This window comes from Pelecanus crispus, chromosome 3, assembly GCF_030463565.1.
Source record: "Pelecanus crispus isolate bPelCri1 chromosome 3, bPelCri1.pri, whole genome shotgun sequence".
In the NCBI taxonomy this organism is placed as follows: Eukaryota; Metazoa; Chordata; class Aves; order Pelecaniformes; family Pelecanidae; genus Pelecanus; species Pelecanus crispus.
In genome coordinates this window covers 40,976,626-40,998,280 of record NC_134645.1, presented here as the reverse complement: position 1 = coordinate 40,998,280, position 21,655 = coordinate 40,976,626, and the positions used below count along the sequence as shown (strand labels likewise).

Here is a 21,655-nt window from a genome sequence, read left to right as displayed (position 1 = left end):
TCAGAGAACAGTTTCATAAAAACAATTCTGGTAGCAAGAGTAATTTAAAAGGTACCTGCTTCTCCCCATATACTTATTTTCTTCTCTATTCCATAAGCTTTATGCCAGTTATGTCAATGTGACTGCTTGGGATGATGCTGTAAACTGAATCAGTGAAGTGAATTGGATGGGGGTGGGGAGGGAGGAAACAGCTGGTTTTTCTTAACCCTGATCATGAAATGTTTTATTTAAAAGGAAGCTGCATAGTGAATAGTAAATTGTAGGTATCATAAATATGATATTTCATTCAAAATGACATGTATCGTTGCTATCCAAACACTCTTCCAGTCAATTTATTTTTTGTTGAAGACTTTTTCAACAGGGTGTGAGGTTCTGACATGGTAAACAATTTCAAACTGCCACACTGGTGGAATGAGAGAAGGCTCAGAAGATAATGAGTGGCAGTTTCTTCAGGTGAGAATACCTACTGAGGCACTGAGAGGCAGGAAGCATATTCAAGCCTGTATGCTTTTCACCACAGAAAACAAGATGTTTCCTCTAAAAAAAGGGGGGAACTCCCACAGCAGTACCTGAAAAATGCAATCTGCTCCCTTGTTGATTCCAGGTAATGTTATATGAAATACAGGGGCACCTCTGCTGCCATAAAGGATGCCATCCTATGCTCTTCCCCAGGTAGCTTGACGGCATCTATCCTTCCAGGCATGACAAATCAGTAGCTGCCACGATCTCTCCATAGAGGAGCTCAGATACCTTTGAGTCGTGCAGTGAGAGCTCTGAAAAAACAAGTAGCTCTCTGAACATATCCTCATATACTACTACCAGGAAAGAAGACACCCCTCTCATTCTAGTTATTTCAGAGGAAGGAAGAAAGAAGGGAAGGTTCTTTGTTTTAAAGCACTTTTTTTTTTTTTTTAAGTAAAAAGAAAAAGAAGTTACACAATTACCAGTTATAAATAAACATAATTTTAAAATTAATACAATCTGAAAAAAAGAAGTGAAAACTAAAAGGAAAAAATTATTCCCCCCCCCCCCCCCCCAATATGCATTTCCAAAAAAACCTGATATGGACTTGCAATTTAAGAAGAATCCCTCTCTCCTCTTATTTTCATGAAAAATATTATATGAAGGGGCAAAAGTATTCTCCAATTTAGCTAGCTCATTTGGGGGTGGGGGGGCACACATTAAACAAACCCCCAAATTTTTCCAATATAAAACTTGTTGCAGAGACTGGAATTTCAAAACGTAAAATTAGCACAAACAAAAACAGTTCTAAAGATGGTGAGTAGGTGTTTTGTAACTAGCTATATGCAGGCACTATGTTTTCAGGAAACTATGCAACATTTTCCAGCAATAAACCACTTTTTAAAAAAAAATTCAAGAAAACAAGTGACTATGTAATTCTACTTTTTCTGGATTTCACATAGATTACCTGTTTTCCTGTATAAACACAGGCAACAGAATTTAAAGCTATCCTATTTACATCTACCCCAAACTGAAAGCTTAAGTCTCTGCAGGCTCTACTTGCCTACAGGAGCAACAACTTTGGAATATGTCCCTAGGTAGCTCTGTAACTGTAGCACCCTCTGCTGCTTTTTTACTTCCAAAACATGTAATCGTACACACAACCAAGTAGAAAATAAAATTAATATGTATTGAACATGTTGCTTCTTGAAAATGGTTACATTATTAACTAATGCTATGTGCAGTTTACAAGAAAATGTTGTGCTATTACATATAGTATATTTGCAATTTTGTACTACTTGTGCACTTGGGAGTATCTTGTTTCTGTGTTAACATCAGGTAGATACTAGACGAAAATCCCAAAACATGCTGTATTTCACTGCTTACAATTCTCATTTACAGATACTGTTGCTTGCTTGGACTGGTGGCAATTAGTAAAGAGGTTTCTATTTTGGCCCTTGATCATTTCACTTTATTTAAATGTATAAATAATTTGAAATGATTACTGCAGGGATATTATTATACAAGCATTTCAGTCATAACTGCTTTCTGCCACTAGGAAAGGCTGGGGAAGGTGATAAAGCTCATTCTTGCAGAATTTTCTTTGCTTTTTGGACAGTCTGTTGCAGAAGAGACTTTTCTTCTGCAAGGATGAGCATGGCATGTGGCTCCTGGAGCCAGCTGATGCTATCCCATAATGCCACCACTGAACCTTCTGCCTGGAATCCATCAGTTCTTTTAAAGGACTATCTTAGGACTAGACATGGTGTCAGGATGCACCATGCTTTTAACAGATGGCATACTGTTGTCTGAAACGAACAGACTGATCCTTTCCTTCATTGCAGTCCTCTTTTCCCTGCCTCCTGTTTATGCACAGAATTAAAGCTGAATGAAGTGCATTTAGCATTGCATCCTGTCTGTGTGGTGAATTCATTTAGTTTCCACGTGGAAACTGCTCTCTCACAAAGGATGAAGAGAAGAGAAAAAATTTTCACATTCTTCTGGGAAAGTGAAAACCAATTGTAATTTGTAGTGTGAATTTTCATTCACAGTAGCAATCCTACAATGAAAATGCATCTTCAGAAATCTTTTTGAAAAAGACAGAATACAAGTGTAGATACCGAGTTTGAACAAGACATCGTGCAGAGGCAATTTCCAGAGTTAACACTTGGGACCCTGCAATATGCCATTTACAGCTACTGCAGTTGGCTCCACTTTTGTCCTGAAGTCTTGCTGGTATAAGGCAGCACTTTTGGAAGCAGTCACAAGTGTTCCTCAAAAGCTGCGTATTGATACTTTATATAATGCTGCCAGCTAGTGGCACATCTTGTACTGAGTTATCTACCAGGAGTGCAGAGAAAGTGGTAGTAACTAGAGTCTGCTCTACCACTCTTCTTTTGATGGTATATGGTGATGTGGCTGTTAAAGACCATAAGCAGAAAGATCAAAAAGTGAAACAAAAAGACCATAGAAATGCACCCTGAAAGAGCTTGTTTTAACACAAGGTACTGGAAGAAACAGAAAAAACTCGCCTCAAAACCACACAAACCATGTTATTTGAACAAATTATTATGTTTATGTGATATGCAACATGCTTCAGTTTTTACAAAATCTAATGTGTTTAATACACAATTATTTCATAACCCAATAAACTCTAGCAAAGCATTAATCTTCCTGATAAATACTCAGTATGGCAGCCAAACCAAACACACAGAACACTAAAATATTTAACTGTTTTCTGATAACTTGGTCCAAATCGTTTAAGTGAAGTTTAGTGCTCAGTAAATAAACTCTGACTATGCAGTGTGTCCTAAAAGAGCATTAAAGTCTACAATTATTCAATGGGTCCTCTCACAGAGCACGCTACTGTAGATGGGACTGGTAGTGTGTTCAATACTGGCTAGATGCATTAGTATTAGATATTAGAAGAAATAATCTAATACTGTTAAAGACCATTTTAGAAACATTTAGGGTTTTTTTAGGATAGGCTATCATTTGATAATATGAAGTTCTTGAAGAACACCAATTGTAAGAACAGCAATTGTAAGAAACAGCCGACCTAATTTTAGAAATACTACAATGGTAGTTACCTTTGGGGGTAAAAGGAGGCAGGATTACTACCTACCATTTCCACTGTGGGTTAACACAAAGAAAGCCAAGAAATACACAGAAAAAGGTCAAAGAAAGAGCCAATTCAAATCAAGGGATAATGGGAGTGCACACAAATTCAGTCAGGTATGATCCAAATAGAGCAGCTCAGTAAACACATGCTTGGGGGAACTTTACTATGATTGTGTGACAGACACGTAGTTTCTCTGGCTTGGACACTGGGGACATTTACTCCATACAGGTGGTAGCAAAAAAGTATGATTATTACACTCCAAGCCAGTACGGCATGCTGACAGAAGATAACTATTTTACAATTACCCTAACAGAGTGAAATCTAGAGTGCTTCGTAAAATGGGCATAAATCAGCAATATGTACATCAATACAGACAGACACTTACAGACACAGCCATTTAAAAATGGGGAAGCACTGAATCTGGAAATGACTTGGCAAACACTGTATATAATAGCACAGCATGAACCCTCAAAGCAATACTGAATCAAAAAGGACAAATGTGAATCTTTGTATATACAGAGAAACAGTAAGAAGAACTACAAATGTCATATTACGTCTGTGTTAGCACTGGTGGTGTGCCTATTAGAGTATAAGCCTTGTTCTACCACCTGCAATCAATAAGAAAGTAGCTGAAATACTGGAAAAAGTTAACAGAAGAGCTGACAGCACATCTATCAATAGGAAAGCATATGAAAACTTTAGCAGAGTAAATTATTTCTGTTAACGAGGAAATTTGTGTAGATTGATCACAATCTAAGTACTCACACAAAGAACAAAGATTAAGAAATCATGCTGCCATGTTTAACAGAGTAAGGTACACTGTCTTGATCCACTATGTGAAGCACTTTTAGACAAAAAAAAAAAAAAAAAGAAAAGGATTTTCTCTGCTGTTCAAAATAAATACCCAAGTTATTATCTAACGAACTAATATAATAATATTTTTTCTGGATCCAAAACCCCAGTTTGGAATTTTTTCCTAATTTTTTCCCTCATTGAGAACACTTTATGTGAATAAAGTAACTTGTTATAGAAGTCCCTCTAGCTTCCTATTCTGAGGATCTACAACATCAACTCTCTCTAAATGCCTCCCGTAATTTAAGCAAAGCATTTTCTTCCAAATCCTAAGTGTCTTAAATATAAATATTTTTGTCATCCAGCACATGATGCCTACACCTGTAGCTGATGTCAACTGTAAGTACAAATGTGAATTTTCCTTCTCAGCCTTAATATTACTAATTTGGATATTCATATATCCCTTAGATACAATATTCATTCAGAAATCAGAGAACAAATTTCTCTTTGGCAACCGTTAAAGAATATATCCTGAAGTATTTTGTGGCAAGACCACACAACTATCTTCAGTGTTCAGAACTGAATGAAAGCTAGCAAATTTTAAAAAGGAGAGCACATAGTTTATGATTATTTTTTCCTTTTGAAGGCAAAAGTTTATTAAATACATTTACCTTTTTGGTAATGAAATGCCAACGTTTACTGAAACATGGATTTGGAATACTAAGACTGGAGTTCTGAGATGAAACATGTATATCTCAGAACAGTTTCTGTATCATTGCTTTGATAAGGAGGAAGAGATACATGCACATTTCTTGAGTGTCTGGCAAACTTACAGAGACCGCTCTAACTTTATTCTATCAGTTTGCTTGTTTGAAAACAAACCAACCAATCTGATAAATAAGGCAGAATAGTCAAACAAGAATTATATGTATATCTGTAAATGTTAATTATATAATAGCAACTACTCATTACATCAAAAATATTCAAATATTTTTGCTCAGCTTCTTTTCCATGATCTACCACAATTTTATAATTCAAGTCCATTAATAGCATAGATAATTTTATTAGTAAGTATACTGAAGCACAGCCATACTGGGTCAGACATTGAAGGTCCGCTTATGGCTCATCCTGTCTCAGGTTAATGCGGCCAGTGACTGATGCTTAGACAAGAGTGAAAGATCAGGACAAACATATCATCCTACTGCCCCATTAATTCTCCTAACATCCAGCGCTTCCTAAGCCAAAAGTGATGTCTTTATACTTAATAGCCACAGTGCAATTTTCTGGCATATTTTTTTCCCCTTTGCTTTTTGAATTCATGGCATGTTCTAGGATCCAAAACATTCTGTGGGGAGGAGTTTCACAACCTGACTCTGTGCTTTCTTTTGTGTTGCTCTGGTTTGAGTTTGCCCTCTCCAAGCTAGAAGTATCGTTTGCTTCCTATGTTCTTGCACTGTTGTTCCTCAGATAGCCACTGCTGGCCACTGGCCAATACAAATCAATGGGCTAAACTAATTTTTTGTCCAACCCTGTTCCTGCTGCAGTCACAGAACCAAAAATAACCTGCACTGGGATGACTTAAGGGTGTATCCACACAAACAGCTGTGCTACTTAAAACAGTGTAACACATAAAACACTATGGTAGGTAGCTCTGTATCTCTGACCACAGTAATGGTGTTTCTCAGCTAAATGAAATGGTTATTGAGGGCTCATACAGAAATATTTTATATTGATACAATTAGACTTTTATCAACACAGTACTGTATTTAAATCAACAATGACTTACAGACGTTCCCCGTGTTGTCAAAACTTGTAAGAACATCTTTAACATTTAAGAGTCCATTGTGAAATCTGGAAGAAAACATAAATAGTGACTTTACCAACATATCAACAATCAAAAAAACCCCCATCCTGCCTCTTCAGAAAAGAGGTTCACTGCACACGTTCACTTCTCACAAACCCCTTTCACGGCCAAGTGTAGCAAACAGGTACTAGTGTAGCCACCAGGGGGAAAACAAGGGGACAATCACTGGTCTTCAAAGTTCCATCACTGACATGCATGAACCAGGAACATGTTTCTCGGAAACTAATACTTTATCAAAATGAAAACATTTCCAAAAAACATCCATTTTTGTCTAGTTGTGGAAGTCACATACAGGAAAGTAAGAGTTTTAGTAAAGTGATTTCTTTGAAGGGGAAAAACAAAAGACTGTTTTTGAACAGCAGCTGTACACACACTCCTATTTTCTCCCACAAAATCAAGAACAGTTCATTTAATTAATGTGAACAATGAAACTGATTAATGTGTTTAGTGAACTGCATTTTCCTTGGTTTTACATTTGCATAACCCAAGTGAAATAAACGTTCAAAACTGGGGATAATAAATTCATTAACTGAATTTCACATACCAACTGCAAATTTTAGAACACAGTGAGCAAAACACTGACAGCAGCAGAAAGGACATGCAACAAAGTTGAATAAAAATTTGCCTAACAAACTTCCTCTAAATGTTACAGATGTCAGGCTAGCTGGATTCACACACAAAGAAGCAACTAAAAATGTTTTAACTATTCCAAGCTAATTTAGGCCCAGAATGAACAAAATTATGCTTACGCTTTACAACAATTGGATCACATAGCTGTTTTGCAAATGTATTTAAAAAAAAATCTAAAAAGAATTCACCATGGCAGTAAAATACAAAAATACAGTCTTTTAATAATGTTTCAAATATAGTTCCTAAGGCTGTTTAGGAACATGCTAATTTGAAACACTGCAACAATAGAAGAAATCCAACAATTCTGGCACTTACAAAATTAATTCTCATTCTCTCAGCTCTTCCTTCCTGAAGGAAGTTTTTTGTAAGAATGAAAAAAAAAAAAAAGAATCAACCTTTTTGCAAATATGAAATTGTATATTTCTAGTGCAAAAAAAGCTATTTATAGTTTCTGATAAGCATAAGCATTAAATAAAGAAACATTTAAAGGTTAAATTTTGAGAAGCACCAAACAGCAACTAGACTGTCTTAAAAAAAAAATGAAAATCAAATGGAAATCAAGTTAACAAACTGAAATGAGCTCATAAACAGGGGCAATGAAATATATGAAAGATGTTACAAAATATTCCACTGGACATTAGAGCTCTTCTCCCAGCTACATATAAACAAACCAAAAATACATTCCTTAGCTGCAGCGGAAGCCTACAAGAATTCTGATGGATCATGTGAACTTAAAATGCACTTCTTTTTTTTTGGCAAGTTTGTTTTCAATCAGATTGGACAACTGATGCAACAGGGTTAATTCAAGGGAAGTGACAAGAAAGTGGACAGGATCAGTAGTTCTGCCAACCACAGAGCTGCCCTTTAAGCTGTCCCCTGCTGACTCCTTAGCATCCTACAAACTCTGTAACTGTGCATATGTCTGACACAGTTAGGGTCTCTCAGCCAGCTCTGAATGTCTCATCTTCTACATGAATGCAAGACAGGTGGGAGGGTGGGGGGAGATGCTGAGACAGTAAAGAAACATTTTAATCTTTGTTGGTATGTAGATTAGTCCTAGGATAACATGTTTTGGTTTGGTTTTTTCTCCCCTCAATTTCTTTATGCACATAGTCCATATATAAAGGAGATTTATCATGCAAATCTCCAAGTGAAGCAGACAAAGGTAAGGATGAACAGTTTAGCAATCCACTACCTGTAGTTCAACAGAACGCTATGAAGAAAGAAAAACAGAAGTAAGTGGAGTATCCTGGTCTAGAAAAGAATACAGTTTATATACTTCAGGGTCAAAAGGTAGAAAAGGCAAAAAAGAGAAATGATACAACCACAGCACTGGCCTTACAATTATCACTAAACTAAATTTCAGGCTGTTTCCAAAATAATGGTTTATAATTGCAGATAAGAAGTGGACAGCTCCGAGTACCTCAGCCTGAAGAATAAGCCAAGATTCTACAACAGATGCATGCCTCACACCTAGTGTTTTTAAGATTGTCCTGAAATTTTGGTGACGTTTCATTTAACTCAATTAATGTTCTTCATCTACATTATTATTTTGCTGCACCCAGTTTTCGTTAAGGATCAGTTCTTCCTCTGATTATAAAACATTCTTTCCATAACTAAAATCAACACACACAAATTTCAAACATATTCTTAAATTTATTATCCAGTGGCCAAAAGCTTGTGTCCGAGTACAAACCCAACACACCCTACCACTCGCTCTCTTGGCCAGCAGAGGCATGTTGCACAGGCACCCTTTTCTGGCTGCCTGCAACATTCAAAGTCTCTAACCCTCTTGTCTCAGCAATCTCTTTCTCGCTTTCACAAATATTGCTCGTGGCAACCACAGAAGTGAGCCATAATGCAATGATGAGAAGCATTTAGCTTTGCTATGAGGGACCTCCCCCTTCTCCTCACTCTTTCAGATACCCAATCCACGCTCATCATGAAACAGGACAGGATCTAAGTTTAACATCTGCTTCCTTTAGTCGGATCAGCTTATGAAACCTTCACTGAACAGAAGCAGGGAGCGAGCTCAATCTCCTAGAATGAGAGGAGTAGCCATTATCTCAATAGTGATATATGGCAAAGCCGCTCTCATTTACTCCAGAAATCAGATCTCGGGTCTTAACTATGTTACCATTATGGACTATTTTAAGACTACTCCACATTAGTAACAATGAATCTTCCAAAGCCAATTAGCATGATAGGAAAATACCTCTTCCTGCTGGTAAAGCTTTTTCTCCCTGCAGCAGGCTAAAGAAGCAGCACCTAAATTCCACGGGTAACCACTTAACAGTTACGGAAAGCAAACAGTGAAGAACTGAGTATAACTTCTATTTCAGACAAGTTTTAGGACGGAAGAAAGTAATGCGCCAACAGCTGATCTACTTGTGAAAGGCAGAGCTCAGGTAGACGCTTCGAAACAGCAATAGCCACATTTCTCCGTTCGGACGACTGTATTTGTAGAGCCTGCAGACAAACTCTGCACCAGCTACTCCCTGACTCTCTTCCACCACAGATCTGACTCGCAGATTAAAAGCTACACGTACATGTAAATACAGGCATTCTCTAACCCCAAATTCTGCCATAAATATCACGCTACTCAGTCCTGCACCTAAAAACAACAGCTCCTAGTTTGGGATCCACTGCTCTGCATATACCTCCCTAGCAGTTCTGTAACAGCTGCTGCTTCACTGTCCCATCCCACCAGCCGCTCCTCCATTACCGAGCCGAGAGAAAACTGCCAATACACGTCAAATCTTGTTTCTATGACTGCCTGTCATGATTGCAGCTTTCCACAGCACGTCTTACAAACTGCCCATAAAGACTTTGTAAGTGTCATGTGCACTGAATTATGAAAGTCAAGGAAAGGACTCACAGAAGCTTGTGGTTAAATCCCAACCCCCAAATTCCCATAAATTTCCACAGGCATCTCAAAATACAGAAGAACACTGGTATTTAGTGCTTTGGAATATGTCATGAATGTTGTACAGTTCAAAGAAGTTGAAAGCTGTGATTCCTGAGATCAACAAAATAATTCAAACAAATATAGGTAAGCAACACAGAGAAAGTGAATTTGAGGCCAGAGTAGTTAATCTGATCTACAGCGTTCTTATTAAGTCTTTAAGGAATGGCATGCAAAAATTTCTGTGGCTGAGGCAGTAAGTTATAGAAGACCAATCTATGAATGATAAACTAATTTAACTCATGTTTCTCCTGATACGAAACAAAGCAAAATTCCTTACTCTGGACTATGAATAAATCAACTCTGGATGTATAAAGTCAGAGAGAGAGACAGAGAAAGATCTTTAAAATATATTAACGTTCCTTCCTCTCCAATTCAGGCAACACAAGTGGCAGACTTTTACATGTATTTATAAATAGCTGTAGACAGTAGAATAAAAATAATCCTTCAGTAACTCCCTATTAATGTACGCCTTTCATCAACCATAATGAAACAAAACTATGTTCCTTCTCCTCTTTTATATTATTCTTCAACTGAATGAGGAAAAATAACTCAAATAACTAAATACATACAGTAAAAAAAAAATTACAAAAAACCTAAGATAGACTACATTTCCGTATAATACTCAAAAGAAAAGAAACCCACAATACATCACCATACATTATTAAGCTGGATACAAAATAAAACTACAATATTTGTGGAAAATGAAAGACAGGATAAGGGTGAAAAAGTTACGGCTAGGGGTACTTTACAAAAAGGCTTGGTGAGTATCACCACCTATTGTCATTGTGGCCCAGTAAGAATCTCACAGTTATCCGCAAACTTTGTTACTTGATCAAATGTGTTTTTCTGGGCCAGAGTATAGCAAAACAAGATAACTCCTCTTTCACTCCAGTTCAATATCTCCAGCTTAATATGGTAAGAAACCAAAACAATGTCTTCTTTGACTACCAATTCTTTTTACAAATACACACATCTTGGGCAACAAGAACAGTCTTAGTTTCATCAGTGAATGAAAGCAGTATGTTACCAAATCACTTTTTATCTCTTTCCTCAATTTCCTCCTTCTGTGGCCAAGCCTTTAGGCTGCCAAATCCCCACGTTGTCTCTTAGCACGCAATAAATGCAAGAATGCGAATTTATCACATGCGTATAAATTGTCCATAAGGAGTAGGCAATATTCCTTGAAATATGCTTCCCTTCATTTTTTTATGTCTACCCCTAAAAGAAAATTTCATTAAAACTTCAAAATGTTATTAGCAGAAATATCCTATAGGAATAGCCAATGGAATTCACTCCTAAACCTTCTAACATACAACTTGCCACAGACAAATAACATGCCTCTCATTTCTAAACCAAAGATCTAGAATCATCTAATAATTTCTTTCATGTTTTTATCAAAAGGTTCATTCACATTCAGAATAAGGCATGACACCTTGCAAAGAACACTTACCGAAGATTTAACCCTTCCTGTAAGCTGCTAACATTGTTCTTTTCAGTTCTGCATTTTAGTATTTGAAACACCAAATGACTGATCAATGGAAAATATTTTACCACAGAAATATCTTATTTCTTCTCTAATTGCTTAAAATGAGCCTACAATTTTAAAGCAAATCCATATCCTGAAATAAAAAAATTTGAAGATATTGATTGCTCCTTTTTTAACTCTAATAAAAGAATAATTTTCCTGTCTAAAAGACAGGCACCATCTCCACAGTGAGACACTGCATCTTTATGATCTATAATCACTTCATTGCTAGAACTATTCATACAAAATTTAAATTTAAAAGCATATTCCTGACTAAGAATAGAAGGATTTAGAAATGCAATATTAAATAACGGTTTTAAAATGTCTCTACTTACTCTATATCATCCTGTCACCAAGAGAACAAGTATTTAGCACGTGCATAATTTTTAACAGCAAAGTGAAATACCCCCAAAGTTAAAAAGAACTTGAACAAAGCTAACAAATAAACATGAAAGTTTTATGAATAAAAACGTATTTTTAATGGAGAAAAGATCCATAAGGACAGATAATATCTGTAATAAAGGTATCTTTTTCCACTTCAAGCTTGCAAGAAATTTCACTCAAACCGAGGTTTATATTTTTCACCTGCAGACTAGATTACTCAGTGTGCTGTATGCAAACCTGAATGTGAAAACTGCAGCAAGATTCCAGCTTGGACTGAACATGTCTACGTTCTCCATGTTAGACTGTCATAAACAGTCAGCCCAATTCCCAGGCTGAATTCCTGTCAGTTTAGGGATTTATTTTTTAACTAACATTAATTGCAAGCAACACTAGAGAGCAATTTCATGTATGTAGCCACCCAATTCATATCATCAAGACAAGGATGTAGTGTGTAGGAGCATCAAATATGGTACAAATCCAAATAAGACTAGACTAACCAAATGAGATTATAACACAAGAAATTTCATTCTGACACATCTTTCACTGCTAACAAAAATCACACTCATCAGACACTCATTTTCATACCCCAGAGCTACCGTGAAGCACCTTAGTACCCATACAAACTTCAAGTGACCACCATCCACCACGTACTGTGAATCTACATTTCATTAAGCACACTAGAGAGCACTGTTTAACTGGAATAGTTATGGGGATTTTTAAAATGAGTCAATGATGTTGTCACCTCAAGGATCTAGTCAAAATGACACATAAATCCAGCTTAAATTTCTTATGCAAAAAACGGCCTTATATGCAATTTGGTGCTTCTGGCTTCCTGCTTTGGAAGATTTGTTTTTAAGAATGATTCTACAATAAACTAGTGACAAAAAACATGGCATAAGCTCTTCTTTCCCAAATGTGAATCCAACCTGATTTTCATTAGAAAAATAGGAGCTTATTAAAACAAGCTGCATTGAGAAGTTCAGAAAAGCATGCACCAAACTGGTCCCCAAGTCCCTCTAGAGCAGTAATTCCAGCTAGGTCATAGCATATCTGAATATACAATTTGATCAGTTTTGATAGCCCTTGAACTGATATAGCTTGACCTTTATACTCTTTGCCAAAAGCCACTAACAACCTTATGAACTTTCTTAAGTATTTAGTCTTGTCAAGATACTAGCTGACAACCCTTTTAACATCCAACATATGCAATGAGCTTTCCCAAGAAGATCTTAATGCATAAGGAAAACATATGGAGATGAAAATTCAAAAGCACTTTTGTCAAGATTTTAGAGGGGCTATAGCAATGTTTTTTTTCCTGACAAAAAGATGTATAAAAAGGCTCTCCTACTCAAGCACATTGCTCTAGGTTTACCTGACTGATGTGATTGTTAATAATATGCTAATAATATGTTCTTGTTATCTTGTTAAAATTGTTTCTAATGATGAAAATGATGATGATTAATATTTTGCCAATGGGAGGAGGAAAATGAAGGGAAGACTGTCAGACATACAGAGGATCCTTAAGTTTCCAAGACGTGATCAGTTCTCAAAGATCCAGGGACTCCAAGATTTCTTATCTTGTAGGTACGCAAGTTTCAGTGAGGAGAACTGTTACTCTGTTATGTATGTTAAAACTGTTATGTTAACCCTCTTAAATCACTGCTTCTACAAAAGCAGAGAAGAAACTGTATTTAATACAGACTTAAGGTAAAGCAGATTTTCTTGCAGGGTTTATACTTTGTCCCTGGCAAAATATACAGCGAGTATTTTCTCCTTCCCTTCTTCACCATCCTGCAATATTCTGAAATAATAAGTATATGCTATCTATTGCCACTACGTCAACACAGAGAGAAAACATTTTAATATAGAAGTGTAAGTAAGTTCTGATCATTATTCCTAAAATTATCAGTGATTACCATTTTTATAGATCACCGAGTATCTTCTAGAACGTAACAAAATATGGGGAAAAAATAAAAACAAAAATCCCCACCAGGAGACAATCTCCCTATTCTCCTCAATATACAGTTTTTGAAACCCAGTGTGAGCCTGCTCCAGCACAGGAACTGTACATTTCCATTGGCCAAGCTCAGAGGAACATAAAAGGTTAAAACTAAATCCCCATACTTAGAATACTATACAATGATCACCAATAATAAAATCATGCATGAACAAACATGCTTGTTCACAGTCTACAGTTTGAGCTGTGTCCTATTATCAGTGAAGCTACTATTAGCCAAATAAAAATGCCAAATAAAATGATGACATGGAAAGTGATGGAAACAGAAGTGCACAAATATCAAATGTCAGAGCAAGATCAGCCTGACATTCCCTTGGCTTTTGTACTGCCGACACAGGTGAGCCTTAGCTCGCCTACCTTAAAACTCGCGTAACTCATAAATCAAGTAAGTGACACCAAGCATTGCAAACCATGGTAGTGAACGAAGGAGACTGAATGAAGTAGTTCAGGACTGCAGCATAAATGATTGCAGACTTGCTCAGCCTAAATTCCACCTAAACACCTTACATTTCCCATTACCAGTGTGCCTCTGAAGACCTAAAACCAGGGAATAGAGACACTGCACAAAGAGATTAGGTAGACTGTGAGCATCTGGATTAATCTGTAGCATTCCCCAGCAGTTCACTGGAAAAGTAAATATGCAGAAAAAACACCGTACCTACTTCTATTACAAATAGGCATCATTTTCAAATAGAAAAGCTTCCTTTTGAAGCCTTTTAGTGTCAGTAAGTATAAGTTTGGAAAATGGAAAATTAAGGGTTTATAAAGGTCTAAACAATTTTGTATTTGACTTTTTACCTAGCTGCAAATTTAAGGCAACCTGCATGTAGTGTCGTGGGGTTGGGGTGGGTTTTTTTTGGGGGGGGGTGGTGGTGTGGTGTGTGTGTGTGTGTTTCGTTTTTTTCTTTTGGTTGTTTTGTTTTATAACCTTGCAAAAATGTCACAGTTAATGATGGTCGCTTGTTTGTGTTAGATCTTGGTTTCTAAGATTGACTTTAATTTCAAGGTTCCAGTTAAATAAAAATGCGCTTTACAATTTCAATGACTCGGGCTCTCCAGAATATCCTCTACTGTGCACAGAACGCAAAATCCTACACCCTCAGCAGGGCTAATTAGAGGCTGCAAAACAAGTATTGACTCAGGGATGCTTAAGTTACTGTTGCAATGATAACCTGTTGAGGCAAAACCAACTTATAGATATGCACAAAACTGAACAAGGAAAAGGAGACCAAAGCAGGAGAAAAGGAAAAAAAACCCCAAACACACATAGTAATGAATGGGAGCTATAAACTTTTCTATTTTGCTAAAGCTACTGAGAATTCATTACACTCCTTCAGAGGGTTTCTGGGGCGTTTTCGGGGTTTTTTAGGTTTGTGTGGGTTTGGAGGGGGGAGGGTTGTGTGTGGGTTTGGGGTTTTTTTAATACAGATATCTTCATTTGTTTTACCTGTTCTATTATAAAATAGATTTCTTCATTAGGTACAAACCACTTCTGTAGGAAGAGGAAATTTTTTATTCTTTTGTTTTGCAAATTGGCTTCCAAATTATCATTGAGTTTTACAGGAACTATTAAGAAGAAAATTGAATAAAATATAGATCACTACCAAAAAGCTTTTAGAACTTTATGAATAACATCATGTCATTAACATTTTTATTAAGTTTACAAGTAAATGTGTTCAGTTTTTTACATCCTGTTTATATCAGAAGAATGTCAAAACAGAAAGCTATTAGAAATATAAAATAAATGCTTATATTTGCATTCTGCTATAGGTACAATCATCAGTATTTTCATTCAAGCTCTGGCACTTCAGTGAAATGTACCGAAAAAAAATCAGACAAGCTGCTTACTGTAACAAACAACTAAAAATAACACCTAACAGTTTATTTGTAAACTATGCTCTAGTTACACAAAACACTGGAAGAATGACTAATGAGTTTCATATTTGAGGTCTGTACAAGACCATAGGAAGTACTTAAATGATTATTACCTTAAGGACACACTATACTCAGGATAAAAGATGCTTTTATACTGAACCCAGGTCCCAGCTTCCTCTTCTGTGTTCTGGTCTTCTATTGAAAAGAGTTTGAACGATGCGAACCTTCTTACAGACACTTGTTGGAGATGCACATCTTTCAAGTGCTTTTTCTTCAGAACCTTTGAAATGAAGAACAAATTAAACATTAAGAATAAAACTTTCATGAAAAGAACAAACACAGGCTTATTTAGGTGAAGAGACAAGTCTGGAATCAACCATAATAGCTATGCCATTAACTAATAGTTATGAATAACTAGTCCAAGTATGTCAAGCCTGAAAAACGTAACAGTGGTATTGATGGTAGGGGTCAAGAGAATGGGTTATGAATTTGTTATGTCTCAATAACTGTAAGGCAAATGTACTGTGTTCACAAGTACATAAAGTTGCTTTTTTAATTCCCGCTCCAGCAAACCCATGCCAGAGTTAAAGGCAGACTAAGTTCTCCCCTATCCTCCCATCGCCACCACAATGAAAGTTTCACAGACCAAGCAGTGCCCTCACCAAGCAATTTCTGTGCCACTCACTGTCCCTATAGATGAAAAAGAGAAGAAAAAAAAAAAAAAAAAAAAAAGGGTACTTTCCATAGAACTTAAATGACCCAAAACATGATCTTCAGGTACCCAAGTGGTAAGTGTTTGCCTGGTAGGCTACTTCCTAGCCTAAAAGTCTACTGCTGCACACTTGCAGAACTGCTGCCAAACTTCTGAGTTGAGAAACTTGCTACCTGTCCCAGGCCCCAGACTTTCAGATGCCACAACTGCGTATTCCCCTACCAAGGGCCCCATAAGGGGACTGACACATTAGCCAACCTTTACATGAGCCCCAAAATACACTGACACCACCAAGTTCAGCATTAAGAGACTGAAGAATTCAAGGCAGTGGCAGAGACAGAACATGGCCATTCACATTTTTTAAATGATTAAAACACTTGTTCAGGAAAGTGAAAACATGGGCTCGCTGTCCTGCATAGTTCGCTACACTCAGCTGTCTTCGGGGAGTGAGGTATCAACTCCTCCGTACAAGAAAACCCAGGACCCAGCCCATTTGAGCTGTACCATTGCACAGGACAACTAGCATTTCCCTGCCAGACAAAAAGGCTTATTCTTTAGGTCAGTGATGTGGAAGGAGAGGTGCCCTAGGTTTAACTTCTTTCTCCTAACATTGGACAGAATACATAAATAATTGCCATTGCATTTTTAAAATGAAGGTGCGTAAGTAAGCCAGAGTGATGAAAAAAACCAGAGCATAAAATAAACTCATCACTATAAACAGATAGAGCTACAAGGAACAGCTCTATTGAGTAGGAGAGCACCACAATGTAGGTTTTTTTGCCAACCAGAGACAAATCTGAAGTCAAATGAGAAACAGCTCTCCAGAATTATGAAACTTGAAATGGAAGCTTTGCATATGGGATGTGTACAAGAAAATAACAGGTCAGAGATTTTTTTTTTGCTGCACCCAACCTTTGTTGACCGTGCTTTAAGTGGAGATGCACTCACATCCAACAGTCTTACAATTTGGTCCCATGGCCTATTATTTTCCAGGATACTTGGAAGTAGTACATATGTGAGCAGAGCAATTGTATTTGCTATGCTGTTAGTTTCTAACAGCAGGTCTTATGCATCAGGTTTATTGCTTTTGGATCTGTTTTCATCGGCGGATCTCAGCATATGAAAGGCACAGGCATTTTCATCAAAGTATTAAAAATGGCTGTGTGCTGTCCACACTATTCCTTCTACTTTTGTAACACATGGGGAAAATACACAGGAAGGAAATTGCAAAAACACCAAAACAGGAGAACCAAATTAAAAGACTAGCAGAATTAAGACCTTCATATAATAGTGACATGCCTGGAAACAAAACGGACCAACTTGACAACTAAAGAAAACGACCAAGATCTAATTTTCAGAAAAGCATGTTGTTTTGGGGTTTTTTTTTTAAAGCAAAGGCAAGCCATTACTAACAGGAAAAAAAATCCAGCAGTGACAACACCTTTCTGTTTTCAGTTTTTTGTTCTACAGAGGCATCTTCTAGCCACTCTGTAAAATGTAATCTCTGGGTTAGCAGAAAATCTCAGGAGGATTCCAGTACTCAAAATAAACATTTCTCCCACAGCCTCCAACTCAAATCAAGAGGTCTAAGATCTGAAAATTACAATAGCAGGTCAAATCTTTTAAAAACCTAACCATAACTGAGAAAACAGAGCACAAAGGAAGACTATGTTACATTATTTGTATCTAACTCTGTATTTTTACATAAGGATCAAAATATTTTTTTTCCTCAAGTCATTTTCTGAAAGCACCACAATTGTGTTACAAGCTGCAAAGATATGCTACTGCTATAGGATAATCCACTGACAAAACACAAAAGGTGACAAACCTATTTAAACTCATAATAATGTTTTGAAGCTGTTGAAAGACAGTATTCTCTATTTTCATGATACCCTTCCAATGAAGGTGAAGCTCCCTAATTTCCTGCACACTGCCATAATAAATGAACATGCCCCGGGGACCTATAAAACCAGTAACCAATATCAAAGCAAGCTAAAGGCTTCTCAGCAGAATAGACACAATTCTTGGTTTTAGTGATGGCAGAGAGAAAGAACTATATTGGCAAAGGAATCACCAGACATCACCGCTCACAGCAACTTTCAGCTAAGTTTCCCTGCATATTTTTATTTTTAAAAATTCCAGAAGCCTTGTTTCACTCTCTTCAAAATCTTCTTTCGGTACTGAAAAGCCCCGTCTTCTGCACAAGATTTTTACAGGTGTACACAAGTGTTAGGCTTGTACACATGTCATACGTACAAATATTATCTAAATAAATAATATTTTAGGTTCTGTAATGAAAGATTCTTTTCCAAAAATTAGGTTCCTTAGAAGAAAAAAAAACACCAAGATTGACGACCAAAAAAACCCCAAACAATGCAAGCTCACACTTTTACCTTGCGGTTTTCCTTCTCTCAAACTTGCATTTTCTTTCCTCTCAAACTTCACTTAGCGATATGGAATTCTAAGGCAATTCTTTCCTCCTTAACAGACAAGACATTTAAAAAAAAGCACCACTAAACTGTCTCCTGTTTTAGAAAGATTCTAGTAAAATATTACCACAGATCTCAACTGCAAGGCCCTCAGTACTTAATGACAATATTAGGACAATATTTAGGACTCCCTATAAAACCTAAAGATTTTTGACCGCTCTTAAAAACACAAACAAATGGGAAAAAAAAAACCAAACCCATACGGAGAAAGGCAGTCACCTGAAATTCCCTGTATTTCTTTGTGTATCTCATAGTGTGTGGCCTAGTTGCACTAAAAGCCAAATTCAGTAATAGCTATGGCACTGACCGGAACACGTTATTTTGTACATGCAAGAAAGTTTCTACATAATCGGTACATAACTACACAATCTCTAAATATCATCAGTAGGACTGTGCATTATTTATTTTTACAAATAGTTTGTTTACCAAATTGTTTTATTCAACTGTAGCAATTTACAAAGTCACGACCAACAAAACAGGCACAGGTGCCCTTCACAGAGAAAGGAGCAGGAAGAGAAGAAAAACTGTTTTAGAAGTTTCTTCTGTTTGGAGTGTGGGGGGAAGCCACTTCCCTGACCTCACTTTAGCTTTTACTTTTCAATTCTGGAAGCTAAAGCACATTAGCAGGTAAGCAAGACTTCTGTGAGAAGAAAAGCAAGAGGAGGGTAACAGGCAGGATAAACATATAAAGCTTACAGATTTCAGGAAAGTTTTCATTAAACTTTCTATAGGGAGCAAGTGTACATACAGGGAGCAATGCCTATTCCTTTAACTTCCCTGCTAAAGGCTACAGACTGGATAATGCCACCAATTGCAGACTGGTAGGGCTCAAAACACAGCCTTAGAGAATATACTCCAGTCATTTATAAATGCACACTACAAGTGAAACTTACCTTAGCTTTTTTTTTTTAAGCAAAAAATATTTTCCTTGATTCTGACAAGCTAAGTTTAAAAATATTGCCAAACTTCAAACTCAGTACATACATAAAACATTTTATTGATAAATAACACATAGGCAATTACGCAAACCCCTGGTTCTTTATGCTAGCTTCATAGGATACCTGATAAAAGGGCTTTTTTCTTAATTAAATCAGCAAGCGCGCACTCAAGCATCCTTACCATAGCAAATCAATTTGTGTATGCATTGAATGAAAGCAAATTCAATACATAAACACACCAAAGAACTGATTTCATGTAAGGCGTTATTATAAGCAGTATGAAAAGCGTTTTTAGAAGCGCTGTAAGAAACACTTTGACAGTGCTCCTTTAAAGATGGATATGAAGGGAGGTTGATACCTTCTCCCAATCCATAGATAGATCCAAGCATCACTGCAGTAAAGAGTGCAGAACTGATTTTTACTTCAGATGTACTAGTAAGATTAAATTGATCCTTGCTCATCGTACCATATAAAAATCAACAGAAAAGCTAAAGAACATGGAAAAACCCAGGGAATCTGCGGAGAAAAAGGTCACAGATACATGTAGTTTGAGGAAAAAACAGAAGCCTTCTCCCCAAACACTTACATGCACCCCTCATGCCCCCATTCGATGGTTATGAAAAGTTCCTTCTGATTTTAAGAGACCGGAATATGCCAAAGGCAGTATGTTGAAAAGAAGTAACAGCTAGCACAGCCGCAGAGCGCAGCTTCCGTAGTCTGCTAGAACAGAAACCTACAAGGACAAACCTGATATTCCTACCAACAACTTTGCCGTTTCCTGCTTTAGAGTATAACACCACAGACATTTGTCCTGTTGAACTGGCACATTTACAAACCAAAAACACACCCAAAGAAAAGGTCAACGTTAACCTCCCCACACCTCCCGCTCTGTCACCCGACTGCGGCCGGGTGCGCCTTCCAACCCAGCTGCCGCCATCGGACCCACGGCCGCCACTCTGCCTGCTCAGAGAGAGCTCGCGCTGGGCAGCTCCGGGCACCCATTTCCACAAAACTAAACATTCAAGTTCGGACTCCAAAAATATCATGTCCGATAACAGTAACAACTAAGGAAACCGATTCCGGTTGTCAAGCCTTTACGCATATGTTCAGCAGCAGAGGAATCCTTTCCAACCTCGCACCGCTCCTAGAAGGTCCAAAAAAGTACGGAAGGCCGGAGCTGACAAGGCGCTCACCCGGGCCGCAGGTGTAAACTTGCTGGTTCTTCCTCCTCGCCCTCTTCCAGGCCTGGCCCCACCGCTCACCAGACCGCCAGCAGCTGCAGGTAAAGCGCAGTGGTCGCTGCCAGGCGAGTGGGGGCTCACCCCAGCTCCCCATGAAAGGCAGTTTGGAGGGGGTCAAAGGGTGGGAACTGGGTAGCAGCTACGATGACCGGCTCACACGGCTTCGACAGAAGGTGCCGAACCACGGCCTGAAAAGAAACACGGCCTGAAAATACCAAGCTAGTGCCCTCAGGCTGCAGGGGTGCAAGGGGTGCCGGCCCGCCTCCCATTAACGCTGCTGACAAGACCACAGACAGCTTTTGGGACCTACAGAAGGCACACTTAAAAGAGCCATCTATGCGTGTGTGTCCATACATACGTATATATTTTTATTATTACTATTTCTCCGGGAAGAGGACTGCAAACCCCTCTGCAAGCCCCGGCGTACTATTCCTCACAATCCTCCTGTCAGGGCTGCGGGCAGCTCTTCGCAGCTCGGCTTTCCGCACGCCGCCAGCGCCCGCAGCGTTCCCCGCCGCCCCCGGCACCCCCGCCCGGGCAGCGCCCGGCCCCTCCGGCGCTGCGAGCTACCGGCCACACGGCCCCACGACCGCCCGCCGGCCCCGGGGGCGCAGCAGCCCAGCGTGGAGGGGCGGGA

The 21,655-nt window shown here is 38.0% G+C and overlaps 1 protein-coding gene across 1 annotated transcript in view; it reads right to left on the bottom strand.

Annotated features, from left to right (window-relative positions):
• Positions 1–21,655, bottom strand: part of CAMKMT (calmodulin-lysine N-methyltransferase) — a 224,008-nt gene that overhangs the window by 202,107 nt on the left and 246 nt on the right. Inside the window, exons 2-3 of the mRNA XM_075708185.1 lie at positions 15,752–15,918; positions 6,162–6,226 (exon numbers count right to left, since the gene is read on the bottom strand). Coding sequence (XP_075564300.1) covers positions 6,162–6,226; positions 15,752–15,918 — 232 coding nt within the window. The remainder of the gene's footprint in view (positions 1–6,161; positions 6,227–15,751; positions 15,919–21,655) is intronic.